Genomic DNA, 19,500 nt, shown 5'->3' with positions numbered 1-19,500 from the left:
AAGTAAACTTGACTTCCCATTAGCATGATGATGAGTAGATAATGACTGAATTTTCATTTTTGGGTTAACTATTCCAAATATCTTAACAATATAATACCTTTATTGTGTAATATGACAATTTGTTGCTCAATAATGACAGCCTACAGACGTTACAGATTTACTAGACAGTTCAGTTCAGTTCATCAGCTTGCATTTACATGCATAAAAAAATCCAATGAACCTTGGTTTATTATATTGTTTATTTCCTAAAACACTTGACAATTTATCTGTAGGACACAACAATAATGTACAAATCACAGCACAGTTCGTTCATTCTGTAAAAAACAGATTCTTCTGTAATATTTCTCTGCAATCTCAGTATGTAGACTCAGGGTGTCTACTTTGATGTTTCATTCTGGCACCTTATTTGACATTCAAAGTATATTTCTTAATCATTGAAAAATTGTAATGTGTCCCTGAAAGAGTTTTCCAGATTTATTAGGGGTCCAAGCAGCATCACATGCTGTTGACCCTATTGTTTTTGTTCTGATTATTCTTTTCTATTATTCTTTTTTCTGCTGAAAGCATTCATGCACCAAAAACCATGAGACAGAAACTCACAAAACTTGGCAGACAGGTTGCAAATCCTACCAACTGCTCAGACATAAAAATGACACTTATTGACCTCAAGGTGGCGGTCCAACAAGTAAATTTGCGTTTTTACAATTATCTTGAAAACATGGAAATATGGTATGTGTAATGTGCACCATGACTCTCCAGTGGTGTAGTCTGTCAGTCACCTTCTCTGGAAATACAGAGAGTTCGTTGCTGCTTGTGGCTATATTCATGAAAGTAGATAGTAGTGCTTGTTATGAATTAGTATTGAGTAGAAACTGAATGTTTTACAATTGCTATCATTAAACATTTATTGAAATGCTACAGTACCAGAAATCAACACTTCCCTCACACACGCTCAGATGAACAACCAATGGCTGTAAGAAGTTTTTTGATAAATTCATTCACATATCTTGGATCCTGAATGAGATGTCTGTATTTGTGCATTTGTAATGTATGTTTGTTATGTAATGATGTTTCGCTTTTTTGTTTTTCTGTCCTTAGGACCCCTTCAAAAATGAGATGCTACATCTCAAGGGGCTATCCTTTAATCAATTCTCAAATAATGCAGTGCAGTAGTTTCATAGAGGGGACAAATGCAGATCCTTCTGTCTGTCTGTCACTGTTAACAGAGATTCCAGTCTGCAGTTCTGCAGTCTCCAGTCTGTAGTTCACTTCACTGACTTCATAAAGCACAGAACTGTACAGTAACACATGATTTCATATCACATCAACACTTCATTTTTATCCATATTCACATACACACACTCCCTCTGTCCCTCTCTGTCCCTCTCTGTCCCTCTCTGCTGCTCCATGTGTTTCTCTCTCTTCTTACTGACACACCACTCAGGTAAAGGAGGGTTTGTGTATACTTGTCTGAGTTTTGTCTCTTTTCTGATTAATCGCTATGAAGTTATAACAAGTATATTTATAACTGATAATCAGTACAGGCTGCAAAATCTGTCAATACATATTATTCACACAGTTTATTGTTGGACTGGACATAAAGCTTGGTAGTGAGATGCAATAATTTCCTTAAGGTAATGTTGTAACATTCAGAGTATATTGTAAATGACTTTCTTTTGCCTTTTTAACAAATGCTTCCTTTAAAGTAAACAGTACCTTTGCTTGAGTATGGTAGTGTGCAGCGGGAAACAGTTAGTATTTCAGATGTTATAACTAAATATATTATATTTGATTTATTTAATTGAATTCTCTATTACCGCCTAATTCAAATTTCAACCTCATTTTCTATCAGCTTTGCTTCAGAAATGAGAATGTTACTGTCCTGAAAACAGTGAAATAGAGTTATCAAATCAGATTGTTTTGTTGTTGTCTCTAGGCAGAGAAAGGTCAGAGCTGGCTCACTCATTAGTTAGGACTTCATCACTGGGACAGAAGGCCACAGCCTGAGTGTTTGTTTAGAAAGTGACAGGTGAATTAACCAATCACATTTTGATTTAAAGTGTGTGAGACCAAAAACAATATTTTGAAGACTGAAATTGCACTTGTCTCTGAGTCTGTTAGAAAACAATTTTCAGACACTTGAATCTTCTTTTTTAAAGCTCCTTCCATCAGTGCAGCACAGCAGAGAGAGCTGTGTTGGTAGACAGAAATAATAGAACTGGAGATCTATGCTACATGTAACTGTATGTATGGTACTGAAACGGAGAAGAATGATCAAAAGAAGCTGATTCATATAGATTATTCCAGCTCTTAATATCAAACACAAACTGAATTATAACCTATTGTAACAATAGTAACAGAATAAATGACAATTTTCTACTGTTAAATGCAAGTTGAAGTAAACATTAGCAAAAACATTGCTTATTCAGCTATCATTGTGTGGTGTTTGCTGCCCTCTAATGGGTTTTTTGTATGTGGCAACTACACAGTACAAACACATGTCACAAGCTACCTGCTGCCTGCTGCTTATTCCACCAAAATCTTTTTCCATTTTGCTGCATTTTTGGTGTTTCTGACTGAGTTTTGGACAAACTGAAGTCCCAGCTCTAAAAGTCATGGTTCGCCACTGGTAGTGTGTACTACAGTAAAAGTAACACATCCAGAAACAAGAACTTTGAATGAATTTGATGTTTGAAAGGCACAACAACTGTATCGCCAATGAATATAAGGTTAGAAAATATAACATTTGCCTAATTTAGTGTGACTTGCAGTATAAACACATTTACAGGGTTAAAGGTTGCTACATTTTGTTTTGTAGGCATTAAAAAATAGGAAGTGCAGGGTTTGAATTTAAAGAGCAGCAGACCTTGCGTTGCAGATGGAGTGGCTGTTTCTGGCTAATTTCTGCTCAGGAAAATGAAACAGACAAAATGGAAAACCAGAGTGTCCACACAGAGAGACCTGTTCCACCACAACTTCCTGGATCATTCTGTTGAACCTGTAGGGCAGATCAGTTCTGAGCTGAAAGGATGCAACATGAAAAAGGGGAGGAGGGCTCTGTGTTTACATCAGTGATGCTTTGTGCTCAAACACCATCCAAGATGATGGAAAATATTTCCCAGATGTAGAAAATTTTATGAAGATCAATCATTATCATCACCATTTTGTTGCTGCTTTTTACATTAAACCTGATGCAAAAAAAACGACCTACAGAATTATCTCCTGGGTGTACAGGTGTATATGCATATATGTAAATAACCGGATATATTGCTTTGTAACTATTTTTAATCCTTTACTTTTCTGAATTGAATTAATTATCTGTATTCTGTGTGTGTGACATGAAGGACCTACAACTCTCATTTCACTGTGCTCATTTGTGTTGTATTATGGTGATAAATTACATTGACTGTTATTTCTGGTCCTGTATCTGAATACAGATACAGAGACAGATCATTTTGTCGGTTCACTCACTGTGCATCTCTACTAGAAAGATACAATCACACAGCAGAGACTTTCCATCCGCTGTTAAACACCTTCATCACTGTTGACCTTCATCAGTACTGGTGCACCAGTGTTTACTGGTGCTCTGTATTATTCCAATGCTATGGTACTGTCTCACCCTAACCTTGTGGATAGCAGATAAAATTCCTATCAATTTAAAGGGATAGTTCACCCAAAAATGAAAATTCAGTCATTATCTACTCACTCTCATGCAATCTCACAAACACTGGAAGTGAATGGTGACCAGTTTTCAAATGGAAAAAACAACTGGAAAAAAAAAATTAAAATGCCTCCATACTGCTCGTCTGGTGTAATACAAGTTTCCTAAAATCCCAACATGCTGTTAGCACACTGTCACACCACACACACGTGCACATGAACGTGGCTCCAAGGTAAGAATCTCCAATGAAGATTCAGGCTAAAAATATGGTGTAAATTACATCTTTCAAGTCAACTTGGCATGTTGGGACTTAAGGAGACTTGGATTACACAGATGAGCAGTATGGAGGCATTTTATGTTTTTACTCTGTTGTTTTTTTACATTTGAAAACTGGTCACCATTCACTTCCATTGTCTGGAAGATTCCACAACACCGTTTTCCTGTGTGAGGGTGCATTAAGTGAGGGTGAGTAGATAATGACTGAATTTTCATTTTTGGGTGAACCATCCCTTTAAGCCTCAAACAATTATGTAACTCAAAAATAGAAAATTGAAATTTATAACAAGAAAAAAGAATCAGAGAGTTTAAAATATATACTGGGTGTTCAATTTTCTGGTTTGAATCAGAAAATGACCCCATAATATACAGTATAACTCCAAATATTTATAGTCTAAGCTCACCCTACTTTTCCTACTGAAGCACACTGCAGCCTCTCCACACACAACTTTGTCACTTACTGGACTTTAAAAGCCTACTGCTTGCTCTTGATGGGTCTCTGTAAATAATATATAATTGACTATTGACATGGCTCACAGTCAAGTCATCCATCTTTATTGCAGTCCATGTGAAGACTAAAGTCCTCTGTAATACTGACCCTAACATTAACCTATGGGATGGTTGGAACATGACAGTAGTGTTACATGTACCCCAAGAGTAACAGGTGACTTTACTGCATGTCAGTGTTTGCATGTATGGCAGCTTTCAAAGGTCAGGGTCATCCCCCCTGAGGGTGTTGAACTCTTCAGGGGCCGAGTACTTGTCAGCACCATGACCAGCTGACTGGCGGAAGCCCGCTGCGATCTCGTCAAAGGTGCGGCCCTTGGTCTCTGGAACCTTGAAGTATGTGAAGACAAAGAAGCCGAGCAGGAGGACGGTGAAGATGATGAAGACGTAGGGGCCACAGAGTTGCTGCAGAGACAAACAGAGGTGGGAAGTGACAAAGTACAAATCTTTCTTACTGTACTTAAGTAGATTTTTCAGGTATTTGTACTTTGCTTGAGTATTTATTTTTCTGACTACTTATAACTTTAACTAACCCTACACTTGAACACAAATATCTGTACTTTCTACTCCTTAACTTTTCAAAACAGACTTGTTACTTTAGTTTTAAAGGGGAAATATTAATATTTTAATTTTTCATCATTGCACACCGCCTTCTCAACATCAAGACTGACTTCAATTGAAATGGACAAAACAATGACAGACTAGAAAAGATGATTCCTTGACGTATCCATCAGTAAGCATAACAAGACAAAAAGGACAGGAGTGCTGTCACCTGTCAGTGTTCATCTGTGTGAAGCTGTGCTGTCACCTGTTAGTTTACTGTATTTTGTTGTTCTGTATTTTATTCTTGGCTTTGCTGTTATGATTTCTCCTCTATATCACAGTGGTGCATTTCACTGATGTTGGTTATTTTATAGCTGCATGTTTTCACTTCTTTCATTCACTGACATTACGTTATATTATAAACAAAATGTCTGATTGTGATGGACCCAGTACTGACTGTATCTGTACTTCTACTTGAGTACAGAATGTATGTATTTTTTCCACCTCTGAGGGCAAAACATGACTTCCTGTCAAGTTACAGTATGGACACAAGTTATAATATGTAAGAAGGTTAAAGGCATTTAAAGACAGAAGATAAACTGAATGGATGTACAATGCTTATATCATTTTTAGTCAAAGCCGTATTAAGTCAAACTACTGGAAACACTAAATTCTTCTAAATTCCACATTGTAAGTGCAGTGTTCTAGATAGTTACAGGTTTTAACAGACACATGTATTTCTTTTTTTATCACTTTAATTGTACATTGTACTTAATGCACATATGTTCATTGCAAAAAGACAAAGAAACAGATCGGGCTTGAAAGTTGTGTTGTGTGCTGTTGACAAGTACTTTCTGAACATTACATCATGTCTAAAATCAGGGGCATCAAATGAAAGTAAATAATAATTAGATAAAATAAATAAATATATATATATATATATATATGTTCCTGTGAAATCTAATAATTTTCAATTAAAGCGGTCTCACCTCCACATACTGGAAACACATCCCCACTAAGAAGTTGGCAGACCAGTTGCAGAAACCAGCAACTGCAATGGCAGCAGGCCGGGGCCCCTGACTGAAGAGCTCAGCCACAATGAACCAGGGGATGGGGCCGGGACCAATCTCAAAAAATGCTACGAAACTGAAGATGGCCACAATGCTGACGTAGGACATCCATCTGAGCTGGTCCTGAGGAACAAGGGACACCACACACACTTTCAGACACTTAATTTGTAAAGTTTAATGGATTAAGTGAAGGTGACCTCAAACACTTACCAACAATGCCATGGCAACAGTTAGAAACACTGCTGAAACTGCCATTCCCATCAAACCAATGAGATGAAGTGGTCTCCTGCCCATACGTTCCACCACAAACAACTGCAGTGAAGGACAGAAAGTATCTTACTACAAAATGATGCCAACATCCTGAGCTTCTTTTGAATTTTCAAATGTTCTTTTGTGACTTACAGAAACCACAGTGAAGGCAGTGTTGACCACTCCTGCACCAATGGTTGCATAGACAGGCTGGGACACTCCTGCTCGTTCAAAGATCCCAGTCGAGTAGTAAAACACCTGACAAAGAAAAAGAAAAACACCACAATAATATTGCTATTGTTCATGAATTCATTTCATATTGCTTGTAATCAAAAATATTTGGTTGGTTTTGTATCACTGTATTTCTTCAGCTGGAAAATTGTGATAATTTACTTTTCTTCTTTACACCAACTCAAAACTTGAGTTCATTCAAGTGAAAGTGAATGATGGTGTCATGGTTTTGGTTTTTGTTGGTCATTTCCTGTTTTATTTTTGTAGTCCAGAGGGGTATACTACGAAGCAAGCTCAACACAGCCAGGCTTTCTTTGCATGATCTGGATCAACAAAGCCTAAAACCTCAATCAGAGATAACGGGTATCACGATGGTGGTTATCAACTTGCTTTGTTAATCCAGGCTTTCATCTTCAGACTCTGCTGCGTTCATATAAAAGGGGTGTTTGTTGCGTCATTTGACTCTTCTTCCACATGAAATGAAGCAATCACGAGCCACTTAAGTCAAAATCATCAAGTTGTTATAATTAGGAGCTGTGGAAAATATACAAAATACATTATGGTAAAAAGCAACACTGTTGCTGCAAATAAAGCAGGAGAAGAAGAATGATGTCAGAAAATTACTGATGGACTAAATGTAGTCTTAATGCTGCCATTTATTCTAACATGAAAACTGCACATTAAACAATAAAACTCCATACAGCAGATTTAAATATGATGAAGTCTGACACTGTCCTATGATGACAGAGACATGGACATCACTGAAGTTTTTGACCAAATCAACGTAAAATGAGTAACTGATTTAAGGTTGTCTGTGATAAATGATGATGAATTTTCTAATCAGTGATCTGAGCTGCAAAATCACAGAGACAAAACAGATAACAGTAAAAAGTATTCAAAGTGTCTGTAGTTGTTTCATCATTATTTTAGTGTGTGGATTATATACCATGTCAATTTAAAGTGTTAATATGATCTGCAAACGGGAAAAATGACTCTGCATCACCAAACGGAGGTTACCATGACAGCGCGATGCATACAGTTTGTGCCACTGTTACATTTTTACATTATATGGATTCATTTGGTGATTTTACGAACATACAGCTCAACAACTTTTCATTTTTAATGTCTTTCCTCAGTTTAAAAGCTATATCACTCATAAACAACCTTGTTAGGACAATAATTAGTTAAAGAACGGCACTTTTTACAGACAATTTAATCTGAAACTCTGAACATAACCTGCTCCTGACCAGGTTATGAGTTTAGCATAAGTTACCATGGTGATCTAGCCAGGTTAAAAGAGAGACACCTTCGTGACACTGAAAATCCTGGCTTTAGACTCAACATAGCTTGCTAGTTCACCCCTCTGGTCCTTATGCTCCCTCATGTGTCTTGTCTTTACTTCCTGTCTTTGTTCTTTTCCCACTCTTTTTTATTATCATTGATTTCACCTCATTAGTTCTGTCTATTGTGTCAGTTCGTTTGTTTCACATGCCTGTCATCCTGCGTCTCCTGTGTTACCCTCCTGTGTTTGGACTGTATTATTTTTCCCCTGGACTGTTTTTTGAGTTTTACCCTCTTGTGGATTCCTTTGTCTCTTTGGACCCTGGATGTTCCCCTCCTGTGTTTGTGTAAACCTTGTTTCATTTGTTTACTTCATTAAACCTTTTTTTGAACTGGTTCTCCTGTGTTGTCTGCATTTTGGGTCCTCCACCTTGTTGCCTTTAACAGATGGTTAAAATTCAAATCATTTCACTTTCAGGCACCAAAATAATAATAAATCAGGTTTACAGTTCACTGTGACCTAATTTTGAAATACATATTTTTTGAGTTTATGTAACTATCATTTTTAAGTTTTACTCTATGTGTACCTAAAGAAGAATAGTAAATTATCTCAAATTATGGTCAGCAAAAGTTTTTAAAGTTTATTTCAAAACCTAAAAGTTTGAGTTGGGCACAAAACTCAAAAATCTATTGCAGTATGTTGCCATGAAGGTTTTAGTCATCTCAGCTATTTTTTACAGTGTAAACTGATTCAATAGCCAACTGTATAAACATGTAACATATACACCAAATCTCAAAAAAGTGTTCATATTTCATCGACTAAAATATGCATCATAACCTGCGTCTATGGTTCGGTGTCTTTTCCTCTAAATTTTGACGGTGGCTCGTCCTCCTGAGTCTTCATAAGCTATGGATGCAAAAAAAAAGGCCTTTGGGGAAAAGAGAGAATTTAATACTTGCAGCTCCAGACAGAAATTTTCCCCCTTTTCTGGCCAAAAATGGCTCTTTTGATTGTAAAGGTTGCAGACCCCTGTCATATGCAGACGGGTGTTTCTGTATTTTGCATGCAGGGACAGGCCAGTGGCAAGGCAAGTCGTAGCACTGGGTGAAATCTGCTGCCAGAGAAAAAGAATTGAAATCTTCTACAGAAACTATCAAATATATACTTCTTTGTGACAGCCTACAGTCATTAGCTTGATCCTCGTTAGATATTGTGGCAGACCTCATCCATCTGACCCTGAACAGGACACAAGTGTTTCTTTGGTCCTTTGACTTACAGCGTTGATTCCAGACAGCTGCTGTGAGAGTTGGAGCATGATGGCAACAAAGATAGGCTGGCGGTAGGCGGGGGAGCGGAACAGCTCAGGGATGGTCACCTTCTTCTCCCTCATCATCTGCTGGCTCTCCTCCTTCATCTCCTGCATGTCCTCATTTACTTCATCAGTGCCCCGCAGCTTCACCAAGACTGGAAGACACTAGTTCAAGTTACATCTACAGTAGGTCAGCCTGGAGTGGTATGTTTGCCATGCCATGTGTGATGAAAAGATGAGGTACTACCCAGTCTTTCTGCCACTTCATTTCACTACTTCTCTTGTAGAGAAGTGTCTGTGAGTTGTATTTTTTTGAGCACAGTGAATCTAATGATTGATTTCACTTGTGCCAAAAGTTATGTTTTTGTGAACTGTGTGTATTTGTGGAAAATGTGCATATTCAAGTGTGTGTATCTCACTGCTGTGGGCTTTGCTCTCTTCGTTGCAGTTGATGAGGACATAGCGGGGGCTCTCAGGGCAGATGGGCAGCAGGACACACTGCAGCACAGCCGGCAACAGAGTAAAACCCAACAGGAGAGGCCACAGGGAGGCATTTCCCATAATGGATTCTATCCCAAAGACCTACACAATAAACACAACACACTGCTTACACACGTTGTACTGTATACAACACTGCACACTACACTGAGCATTACATGTGTTAGGAAACTACTGAAACTATGGAACATTCTGTAACATCACTGTTCATTTAGTTTCTGATTTTCACAAGCAGCTGTTACCGTGAGTGATTACTCTGTTCATTGTTTTCATAATAATAATAATTCCTTATTTCCTTTATATTTTGATCTGTGTAATAATTCATCTTGTGCAATAACTCATCTGTCTACTCTGTCATACAGTATTTCTATTTACACTGATATATAAATATATATATTGTATCATCATTGTGTACAAAATTCTTATTTTTCTTATTTCTTATTCTATATCTCTACTTCTATTCTATTACAGTACATATGTATAATAATAACTGTATAATAACAGTATATTCATGTATGGAAAAACAAAGCACATACCTTTACTGTATATATTTTGTTTTATTATCTATCATTGCCATTTTGTCTCTGTGTATATCTGATAGTTTACTGTACATATTTTTTTAACATTTTGTTTTATTTTTATATTTTTTCTCTTCTAATTGTACTATGCAATATATTTTTATATTCTTGCAAGAAGCATCCGTAACATAAACAGTATTTGTGATTCTTATTCACATTCTGATTCTTATTTCACATTTTCTGTTCCAATTACTTTAGTTTTTACCAGGTCAATTCATTTATTTTTTGTAATTCTAATTGTACAGTGTGCTAATGCACATCTTTGCATTGCAACATCAGTTTTAAAGCTCATACCTGCAACAAAAAATACCATGTTTGCCAGCCTGGTGTTTGCTGTTGATGCATTATGAAATACGCAGGTCGAGTTGTGTCCAGGAGCCACATTTATAAAACTGTGACCAGGCTTCATCTTAAAAGACAAATGGATGAAATACAAAGTGCTTAATTACTTAAGACAGGGCATAGACATATTTTAGACATATTCTACACCAGTGTCCCATTATAAATCACAATCATCTCAAAATGTGGGGCACCTTTTGCAAATATCATATAATGCCTATAGTTGCCTATAAATGGTCAGTGAAGAGATTCATCTATGGTAACTGCATGAATACAATCATGGCAAACACTAAGGAAAGACTGAAAAATGATATTTCACAGAGTGACATCAAAGTTTTTGCTGAAGAGGTTGTGACATCAAAAACCAAAAATGATGTCAGAGTGGCAGCTTGTGGACGACCCTGTGTATCCTGCTGTCTTCAAAATTTACACAAAAAGAAGTAGTCTGACATAAAACTAGAAGCAAAAAAGCACAGAGCCAGTGTGTGTGTGTGTGTGTGTGTGTGTGTGTGTGTGTGTGTGTGTGTGTGTGTGTGTGTGTGTGTGTGTGTGTGTGTGTGTGCCCCAGGCAGGGGAAACTGGCAGGAATTGTGGGTAAATCCCTCCTGAGTAGAGGGTTAGAGTTGGAGGAGGACACAAAAAAGTGGACAAGACACACTGGATGATTCAGGCAGCCCACATAATCTGCCTCCCCTTGTTTGAAAGTTGTTTGCGATCACACCAAATGCACTCCAGCTCTGTTTTAAACATGTTTCTCGTTCTTTCATTTGCTGCATGTTCCAGCGGGTTGGTGGTGTTGCAGCTGTGTGAACCCTGCACCTCCACTGTGAGTCTCAAACCTCACAGATACAATCAACTCCACACATTTAAACACAATAGCCATGAAAAATAAATTCATTATAAAACATCAGTGGGTAGCTATGGCAAGTTTAATAACATACATACACACAATATATCATGCTTCAAAACTACTACTCCTCCTGCTCTCCATCATAATGTAAATATCCAAGCTAACAGTGCGACAGCCAAGTGCGGCAGAGACCAAATTATATACACGCACAAAAAAAGACAAACTACTTTTATTTCATGTGGACATTACTGATCTGATGATTCAACCACATTCTCAGAGAGATAGGAGGCTGATTCGGCCACTTCTCTGATATCTTTACACTTTATGACATAACAGATTATGGACATACAAATGATTGTTATTTTTGGTGTACTTACTGTAATGGAGTCTAATATTCATCTTATATTTTGTGATCAAATTTGAGGGATGTAAATTGCGAATGCTGTGGGAAAACTATCGCAGATTATTTAATCAGGAGATTTGATGACAAAATGTTACTTCTACCTGACTGTTTCTTTTGCAAATAAAAACTTTTATTTAGTTATAGATTTTGGCTATTCTCCACCTTGGAATATATGACAGCTAGAATATATGAAATATCCTTCTGCTTTTTTTTTTAACCATACCAGAGTTTTGGCTGCTCTTGTTTTCTATTGAAAGTATTAAGAAAAATGCTTCTAGCCTGCCATTTCTGATTGTTGGCTGTTTGTGGTCAAGAATGAGACCTAAAGTCAAATTTCTAGCCGTTGCCTTTCTTTAAAACTCATAAATATGTTTTGTTTGTTTTTTTTCTTTTCTTTTTCTTTTATTCTCCCTGGGAACTACTGATGATGATATTCCATGTCTCTTATTTTTTGACTTTGATCAAAAGGTCACACAGTTTTTCCTGCAGTAAGTGATCCATCTTAACATTCAGATGTTAACCACACTCACATCATCAATTCATTAAAAAAGGTGCTGATATTGATGTGTTGATGTCTCTCTCTCTCTCTCTCTCTCTCTCTCTCTCTTTGAGTGCAGTATTTTTCCATTTTCATTCTCTTCATTTTACTGTCACTCACACACGTGATCATGATTATGTAGCAGGCTGATTTAAATAAAAATGTCAGGAAATACTGGAAAACTCAACATTAAATTATATTTCAGGGATCGTATTTTTATGTATGCCATTTTCATTTAAAATGTTGTGGTATTTTGATAGTATTATATGATTTTGAATTCATTTATTTTGTTTTTTAAAAATTCTGACATTCCTCTACTGCTAGAGACCGCTGGCATACCTCAGTGGAGAACCAAGCAGGTGTCTTGGTGAGACAACCAACAGCTAATCCTCTATTCAGCATATGTTCGAGTATTAGGTTTTATCAGGCCTATCTCACATCACCTGGCCTCGTATAAATCCACACACAGCACTGCAGCAGCAACAAAGAGAGGGTGAGGGAGAGAGAGACAAAGGGACGGAGACTAAGAGGGATGGAGACTGAACAAGGGAGGGAGACGACGGGGGGTAGAGGCAGACATGAAGAAAAGCTCCCTGATAAACTTTTTGTTTATTAGGTGCTTGTGTGGTCAGTGTCAGACGGCAGTCAGACCACCTTTTAGTCACAGAAGCAGCAGTGAAGTCCCGCCTCTTCACCTGCATGAAACGCACCCAGGAGCGACATCCAGCGCTCCTGTCAGGAAAACTGTGGACTCGATGTCCTGACAGACAGGAGTTTGTGCTCCCATAGTATACACAATGATTCAGCATGATCACTGGAAGTGAAATGCACTGTAAAACTAACTAAACAAGAATAAATTACTGAAAGATGACTGCTTAGACTCAATACCACCTACTTCTGCAGGTTGGTCTGAGGCAGACTCAGGCACATACACTTCCTCTTCATATGTCATATGATGCAATATTTGAAAAAAAGTGGTTTTAAGAGCCTTGCTCAAGCAGACCGCTGTTTTCTCAGATTTTTTTTTTGTCCAAAAAAATCTTAAATTAAGTTTTAAAATTGTAATTTTACACAAGGTTACATATGAATTTCATTTAACATGCAAGTTACACGTTAACCAATCCCCCCATACTATCTCCCCATACTAACCACATTAGTAAGTTATAAATGTGGTCTTTATCAATCCCTATTGGAATGCAGCTGTTATAACAGCCTGCCTGTCCAAGGTCTAATGATTTTTTTCTGCCCAGATGGTCAGAGGGTCTCCTCTCTGGTCAGGTGGTGAAGCATGTTAACCACAATGTTCTGTGGCTGCAGTGTGTACATTTCTTATGATGGAGTCTGATATTAAGTGTGAACAGACTGGTAGAAGGAGATGAGGTTTCTCATTCTAAAGCAACTGAGGTGGGAGATGAAGAGGGCAATCGTGATTTGAGAGTAAAGGATCTTACCTGTGCCACAAGGATGCCTATGACCACACCAAGCTGATGCAGCGTGCCTAATGCCCCACGGAGGGATGTGGGAGAGATTTCCTCAACATAAAGAGGCACGAAGCCAGTGGAGAGGCCAGAGTACAGTCCCACTATGAAGCGTCCAATGATGAGCATCTCAAAAGAAGCAGCCAGCTTGGAAAAGGCCATGAACACAGCAGCAATGAAGGCGAGCACATTTGCCATGAGCATGGAGTTCTTCCTTTAGAGATAATACAGCATTCATTAATGGTCTCATTCTTAAAGGAAGGTGTGATTGATAACTTTGGTGGTCACAGGAGAAGTTCGTACCTGCCGAAACGGTTGACAAAGAGGCTGACAGAGAAAGAGCCGAACATTCCTCCCACAGAGAAGATGGCCACAGAGAGAGACCACAGAGCTGTCAAAGTGACGCGAGTGATGGGCTCTGAGAACCTGCTGGTCCATGTCTCATTGTAGAATCTCTCAATGATCTAAAACACAAAACAACATACAGAAGGCTCAATGTCTGAGATGAATGAAAACAGAACAAATTTGCTTGTCTACTCTGTTATGACACAGCTCTTTACAATGTTGGTGGGTCAGTCAGTCCATCACTTAAGTCCAGATTCAAATATTTCAGATGTTACTGCCTTCAGTGATCCCTGGATTTTACCACCAGCACCATCATCAGGTTAATTTTATTTGTTCAGAGTGACAGGCCACGTGAACTTAACTAGCTGGCTCTGCTTCAGAGAAGGGTTAGCCCTGACTTCATCTATTAATAATAATAATAATAATAATAATAATAATAATATATAATAATCTTAATAATAATCTTTACACCAAACCTGTGCTGTTGCTGCAGCGTTTTGTTTTGCTTTCCGTTCATATGTCCTGGTTTTTATTGGCCCATTTGTGATCAGATCATCTTACTGGCTACAAAAATGCAAATAAAAGTACAGACTTGTAAATATACACTATTGAATCAACATGGAGCCAAGCATTTCCTGACCGATCAGCTGACAAATCAGTTTTCCACCTTTTATCATGATATTTCCTGCGACAATTAAGTCATCTGTTTTTTCTGTTTTGTTCTCTCTGGTGCAGTCAGCCCAAGAGGCCATACACTACAGCAACATGAGCATTGATATTCATCATGAAATGTCCTTGTATGGAGGAAAATAGCAGATTTGGCAGAGGAACACCACCTCTCTATGCATCATGCTATTCTATGCCCCCACTTGATTTTCATCACATATTATTTCCATAGTAAACGAAAGGGGTCACATGAGTTGAGGCAGTAGTCCACCTACAAGAACAACATCTTAACTTCTCTGTTAATCTTCAGCTCTTTAATCCTTAATGCCTCAAACAAACTGCACCTTTATCTCATTGACATGCACTCACAGCATTTAAGCTTCACAGGTATTTTTCCTCTCAGGATATCATATAAGCTGTCCTTCCTTCTTGTTGGAGGGTGGTGCGTCTCAATGCTGCTTATAAAGAAGTCTGAAGATACTACTCAGGGCTGAAACTCCTCCAACTCCTCCACATGTTCAGGTAAACCAATCATGTAGCTGTTTTTATTTGCAGATAATTCTTTGGATCAATCAAACAGTGCAGTAACAAACAGAGAGAGCATCCTTTATATTAATTGCATTTATTCATTGAACTTGTTGTTGTCGTTGTCGTTGTTGTTGTTGTTGTTGGACTTGACTGACTTCATTGTCCTTTTCTCATTCTCAATCATCTCTTGCACAACAAATTCAAACAAAACTCACGTTCTGTGGAGCATTGATGACACCAGTGTTGTAGCCAAACTGAAAAGAGCCAATCACAGCTGTCCCAACAGCCAACATCAGCTGGGGTGTCACCTGTTGTTTTGACAGAGAAACAGATAAAGAAAGGTCTGCATTTAACAAGACAGCTTATGCATGTGATAAAAGTATAAAAGTTAAAATTCTTAAAACAAGAGCATTTTCAGCATGAGGGTGAGTAGATAATGACTAAATTTTCATTTTTGGGTGAACTATCCCTTTAAATCAGCATGAAGACAGCAGAGACAAAAATAAAAGATAAGACAGATCAAATGATCAGGATGTATGTGTGAGACTGTAGCTCTGTAAGAGGGTTCCTCAGCTCAAACACTGATGACTAGCGGACCACGAGGACAAATCAGCTGATGCCTGCAGTTTACTACAGCATCGGATGTGTCGGACAGGAAATGATGATGATGGATTTATAAAAGTGAAAAGTGTCCTCATTTGCTCACAGTGCTCTGAATCAGTCATGATACTGCTGCACTTGTAATGCTAAAGCTTAGTCATTCCCAAACACTGGGTCGTGACCCACAGGTGGGTCACAGGAGATTTTATTTGGGTCACCAAACAAATCTGGAAGTAATTCTGCAAATTTAAGATTTACATCTGCAGGACATCTTTTTATAAAGCAGTTACAGTATGTTTACTGTTTTTCTGATGAGAGGGTAAAAAAGAGTCTGTTAATTCTTCCTATATGTATTTATTTTGTCTCATTTATGAAGCTGGCTAAAATGTCCTATATTGTAAAATCAAAAAGCTTGAGACAACTCAAAACATTAAAGCCAATTTACTTAGTTTAGATAATTTCATTCTCATTTTCCTTTTTAGATAAAGCTGATATTTTAAGTTTAGAAACCCCCATAATTAAAAAAAAAAAAAAAAATGGAGTAAATACATTGAAGTGAAAGCGAATAATTCTTTGTAATTTTAATTTTGATTTAAAACCACTTAAGCTCACTGTGAAAAAATTCTGAAATACAAATTTATCTAAAGAAGACAAGTAAATTATCTCAACTAAAGACTATAGGTCTAGTTAATTTCAGAAAGATTAGACTTTGAGTTGATTAGGGATTAATGTTTGAGTGGAGCTCAGAACTTCTTAAAATTAATCAGTTCTGTCCTGTAAAAATAGGTTGAGAAAACTTTAAAGGCAGCTGCCTTCACTAGAGTTTTGAATTAAACTCAAATCTCAAAATTTGGAGTTAGCAGTTAACTAAACAGTTTTGCAGACCTATAATTTTTTCTTTCTTTCTTCTTTAGATAAAGTTGAATCTTGTGAAACCATATTTAAACTCTGATAAACACCAACTTTTAAGTTGATCAACTCCAAAAAAATGTGGCAACCAATTGCCTCATTTTTTTTAAGTGTATAACTTTTTAAAGTATATTTTAAGTATAAAAAAAATATTTGGGTTTACACTGAACATAGTACATAGATACTGAAAATGCCTTCAAGACATCTGACAGGACAGGCAGGTGGTCACTGAGGAGGGATGATTTAAATCTGTAGTGCAGTTCTGCTTGGCAGCAAATATTAATCAACTTTAACTGGTTTTGATGCTACTTCTGGAGGGGAGGCATGGAAGGGGCACTCATGCCCTCTGAAATCTAAATGGCCATCATAAGTGCCACTCTGTTATCCTGAAGTATGATTGGCTATCTGTCCAGTGAGAGGTGGGACTGCAGTTTGAACCAACCGTTTGATGAATATTCTTAAATTTACATTGTTTTTTAAACAAGGTTTATTTCCTTAAATAATAAAGGAAAATACAATTAATTTCTATGATTGACTGTAGAGGATGAATTGATGAAAGGGTCTCACAGACTGAATAAAAAGGTATGATTTCCTGCTATTTCTTTTTGAGGACTCAATAAAGTATCAAAGCTTTATATTGTATTTGTCCAGTCTGTTGTGCATATGTCCAACCTGGGCCACCTCAGTCAAATAAATCTGGAAACACCCCTGTATTATCCAGCTGCAGTGTTCCTGTGCACATGACACCTGTTAGTTCTTTCCTTCCTGGTGGTAACAGCACATGAATTTTAACATACTAAGATACTGTGTTTCCTGTGAATAATTTGAGTCTTGTTTTATCAGTTAAATGCTTTTAATGTGAAGGGGCAGCAGTAGGAAATGTTTGGTTTGCATTAGACCGGGGAGTCCATGTATCCCCCGACAGTGGGCCTGCTTTCCAGTATGAAATCCACTGTTTTTTATAATTTAGTTTCTTTTTCTTTTTCGTTTTGGTCAAGGATGTGCATTTTTGGGCACATAAAAATAAACATCAGAGTCATCATTACTTCATATAATAGACAGTAGAAATAAATAGTAAGTGACAGAATTGCTGCAGCAAAAGATTTACTTTATTAGCAACATGAAATTCTGCTACTGATCAAGAGAAAATCCAACATGGAATCTTTGGTTCCTAACATTAAGTTCTCATTTCTGGCATGAGAAGAAAGATCCATCATTTTGATAATGGGTAAGTTTGTATGTAAAGAAAATTGAACAGACTGCATATTCTGTGAAAATGAAATTCTTACTGTACATTATCCTGCTTATTACTGGTTACTGACAAAAAAGAAATATTTGGCACACATTTATGTGACACAAAATATACAATTTTTTATGACTTAATGGCTTTATTTTGCAACGTGTCCTGCTGACTGTACATTGTCCTGCTTATTACATGGTTATGTACCAAAGAATCAATCATTTGAGGGGTGGTTTAACAATAATTTTATTTTTCATCCAGAGTCTATGATCAGAACTGTGTCCATAGCAACAGAAATTACAGACTTTACAATGTTTAGAATTGACCAATCAGAATTGAGTATTAAACCAAGCCATGTGATAATAAGAATTAGAGCTAATAATATGATAATATGCTGTAGAATTGGGACACTGTCAAATGTGTGTCTCCTACATCATGCTGAGCAGTGCCTGTGGTGTAAAATGTCATGTACACACTACATTATCCTGTTTATTACATGATTATGAACCAAAAATTTGATGCAAAATATTAATTTTGAAATGATTGCAGTGGTTTAACAATCATTTTATTTTTCCTCCAGTGTCTGTGATCAAATCTGTGTCCATAGCAACAGTCTGTTATACAGACATTATAGACCTTAGAATGCTTAGAACTGACCAAGTATTAAATAATAATGATAATAATAATAATAATAATAATAATAATAATAATAATAATAATAATAATAATAATAATATATCAAATGTGTCTCTCCTACGTCACACACAGTGCTGCCTGTGGTGAAAAATGTCAGCGTCACTAATGAATTACTAAAGCTTATGTGACTACATAAATAAATAGCTAAATAACTAACTAAATGAATAAATAGACAAACAAACATTCTCTCTCTCTCTCTCTGTATACATGTGGGTCCGTGTGTGGTCCTGTTCTATATCTTGTCAGAAGGTGCTGACACCCATAGCAGAGTCATGTGTTGCTCACAAAGCAGTTACCTTGGTGCTGCTCTCCATCACTCATACACTCCAGGCTTCACCCTCTGAAAGGATCCGGATGGATGACTATCTGTCAGCTCGATGGATTCTACTTCCTAACAGAAGATGTCATCCTGCTGTACAATCATTTAGTCCAACATGAATGTAAACAAATGTTTCTCAGTTTCTTCTTCATTCACCTGCTGCACTAAGCAGCTTAGTGACGTCAGCACTAAGTGGATCTTAATGGGCTGGCGTGCCTCCAGAGGAGCGGGAAAATCACTGCACTGATTGGCTGAGAAGAAGAACACATCAAGACAAACACGTGTATTGTCAGAGAGGTTTAACAGACTAATAATTCTGCCTTCAGTGTTAGATGTGGATCAAATATTGATCAAAAATTAAAAGAAATACTGCCTAAGATGCAGT

At 37.2% G+C, this 19,500-nt stretch overlaps 1 protein-coding gene across 1 annotated transcript; it reads right to left on the bottom strand.

The window, feature by feature from the left end:
* Positions 1–4,156: 4,156 nt before the first annotated feature.
* Positions 4,157–19,265, bottom strand: slc2a1a (solute carrier family 2 member 1a). The gene is made up of 10 exons (XM_084721996.1): positions 19,093–19,265; positions 15,567–15,659; positions 14,116–14,276; positions 13,786–14,026; positions 9,548–9,710; positions 9,096–9,283; positions 6,460–6,564; positions 6,268–6,369; positions 5,977–6,180; positions 4,157–4,849 (listed from the first exon to the last, which is right to left on the bottom strand). The coding sequence occupies exons 1-10, from the start codon at positions 19,108–19,110 to the stop codon at positions 4,643–4,645; spliced, it is 1,482 nt and encodes a 493-aa protein (XP_084578122.1). The 5' UTR covers positions 19,111–19,265; the 3' UTR covers positions 4,157–4,642.
* Positions 19,266–19,500: the final 235 nt, after the last annotated feature.

The sequence above is a fragment of the Lutjanus erythropterus genome, chromosome 6 (genome assembly GCF_056507025.1).
Source record: "Lutjanus erythropterus isolate fLutEry1 chromosome 6, fLutEry1.hap2, whole genome shotgun sequence".
Lineage (NCBI taxonomy): Eukaryota > Metazoa > Chordata > Actinopteri > Lutjaniformes > Lutjanidae > Lutjanus > Lutjanus erythropterus.
The sequence above is the reverse complement of the archived record's forward strand: the minus strand, read 5'-3'. Positions and strand labels throughout refer to the sequence as shown.

What these genes read in the sequence shown, in the direction of transcription:
- slc2a1a (XM_084721996.1), bottom strand. An exon ending in TAGGCATCCTTGTGGCACAG is followed by an intron (nt 9,711 to 13,785) that starts GTAAGATCCTTT and finishes TTTATTGTGTAG; the next exon opens with GTCTTTGGGATAGAATCCAT. An exon ending in AGAGAGCAAAGCCCACAGCA is followed by an intron (nt 9,284 to 9,547) that starts GTGAGATACACA and finishes AGTGTCTTCCAG; the next exon opens with TCTTGGTGAAGCTGCGGGGC.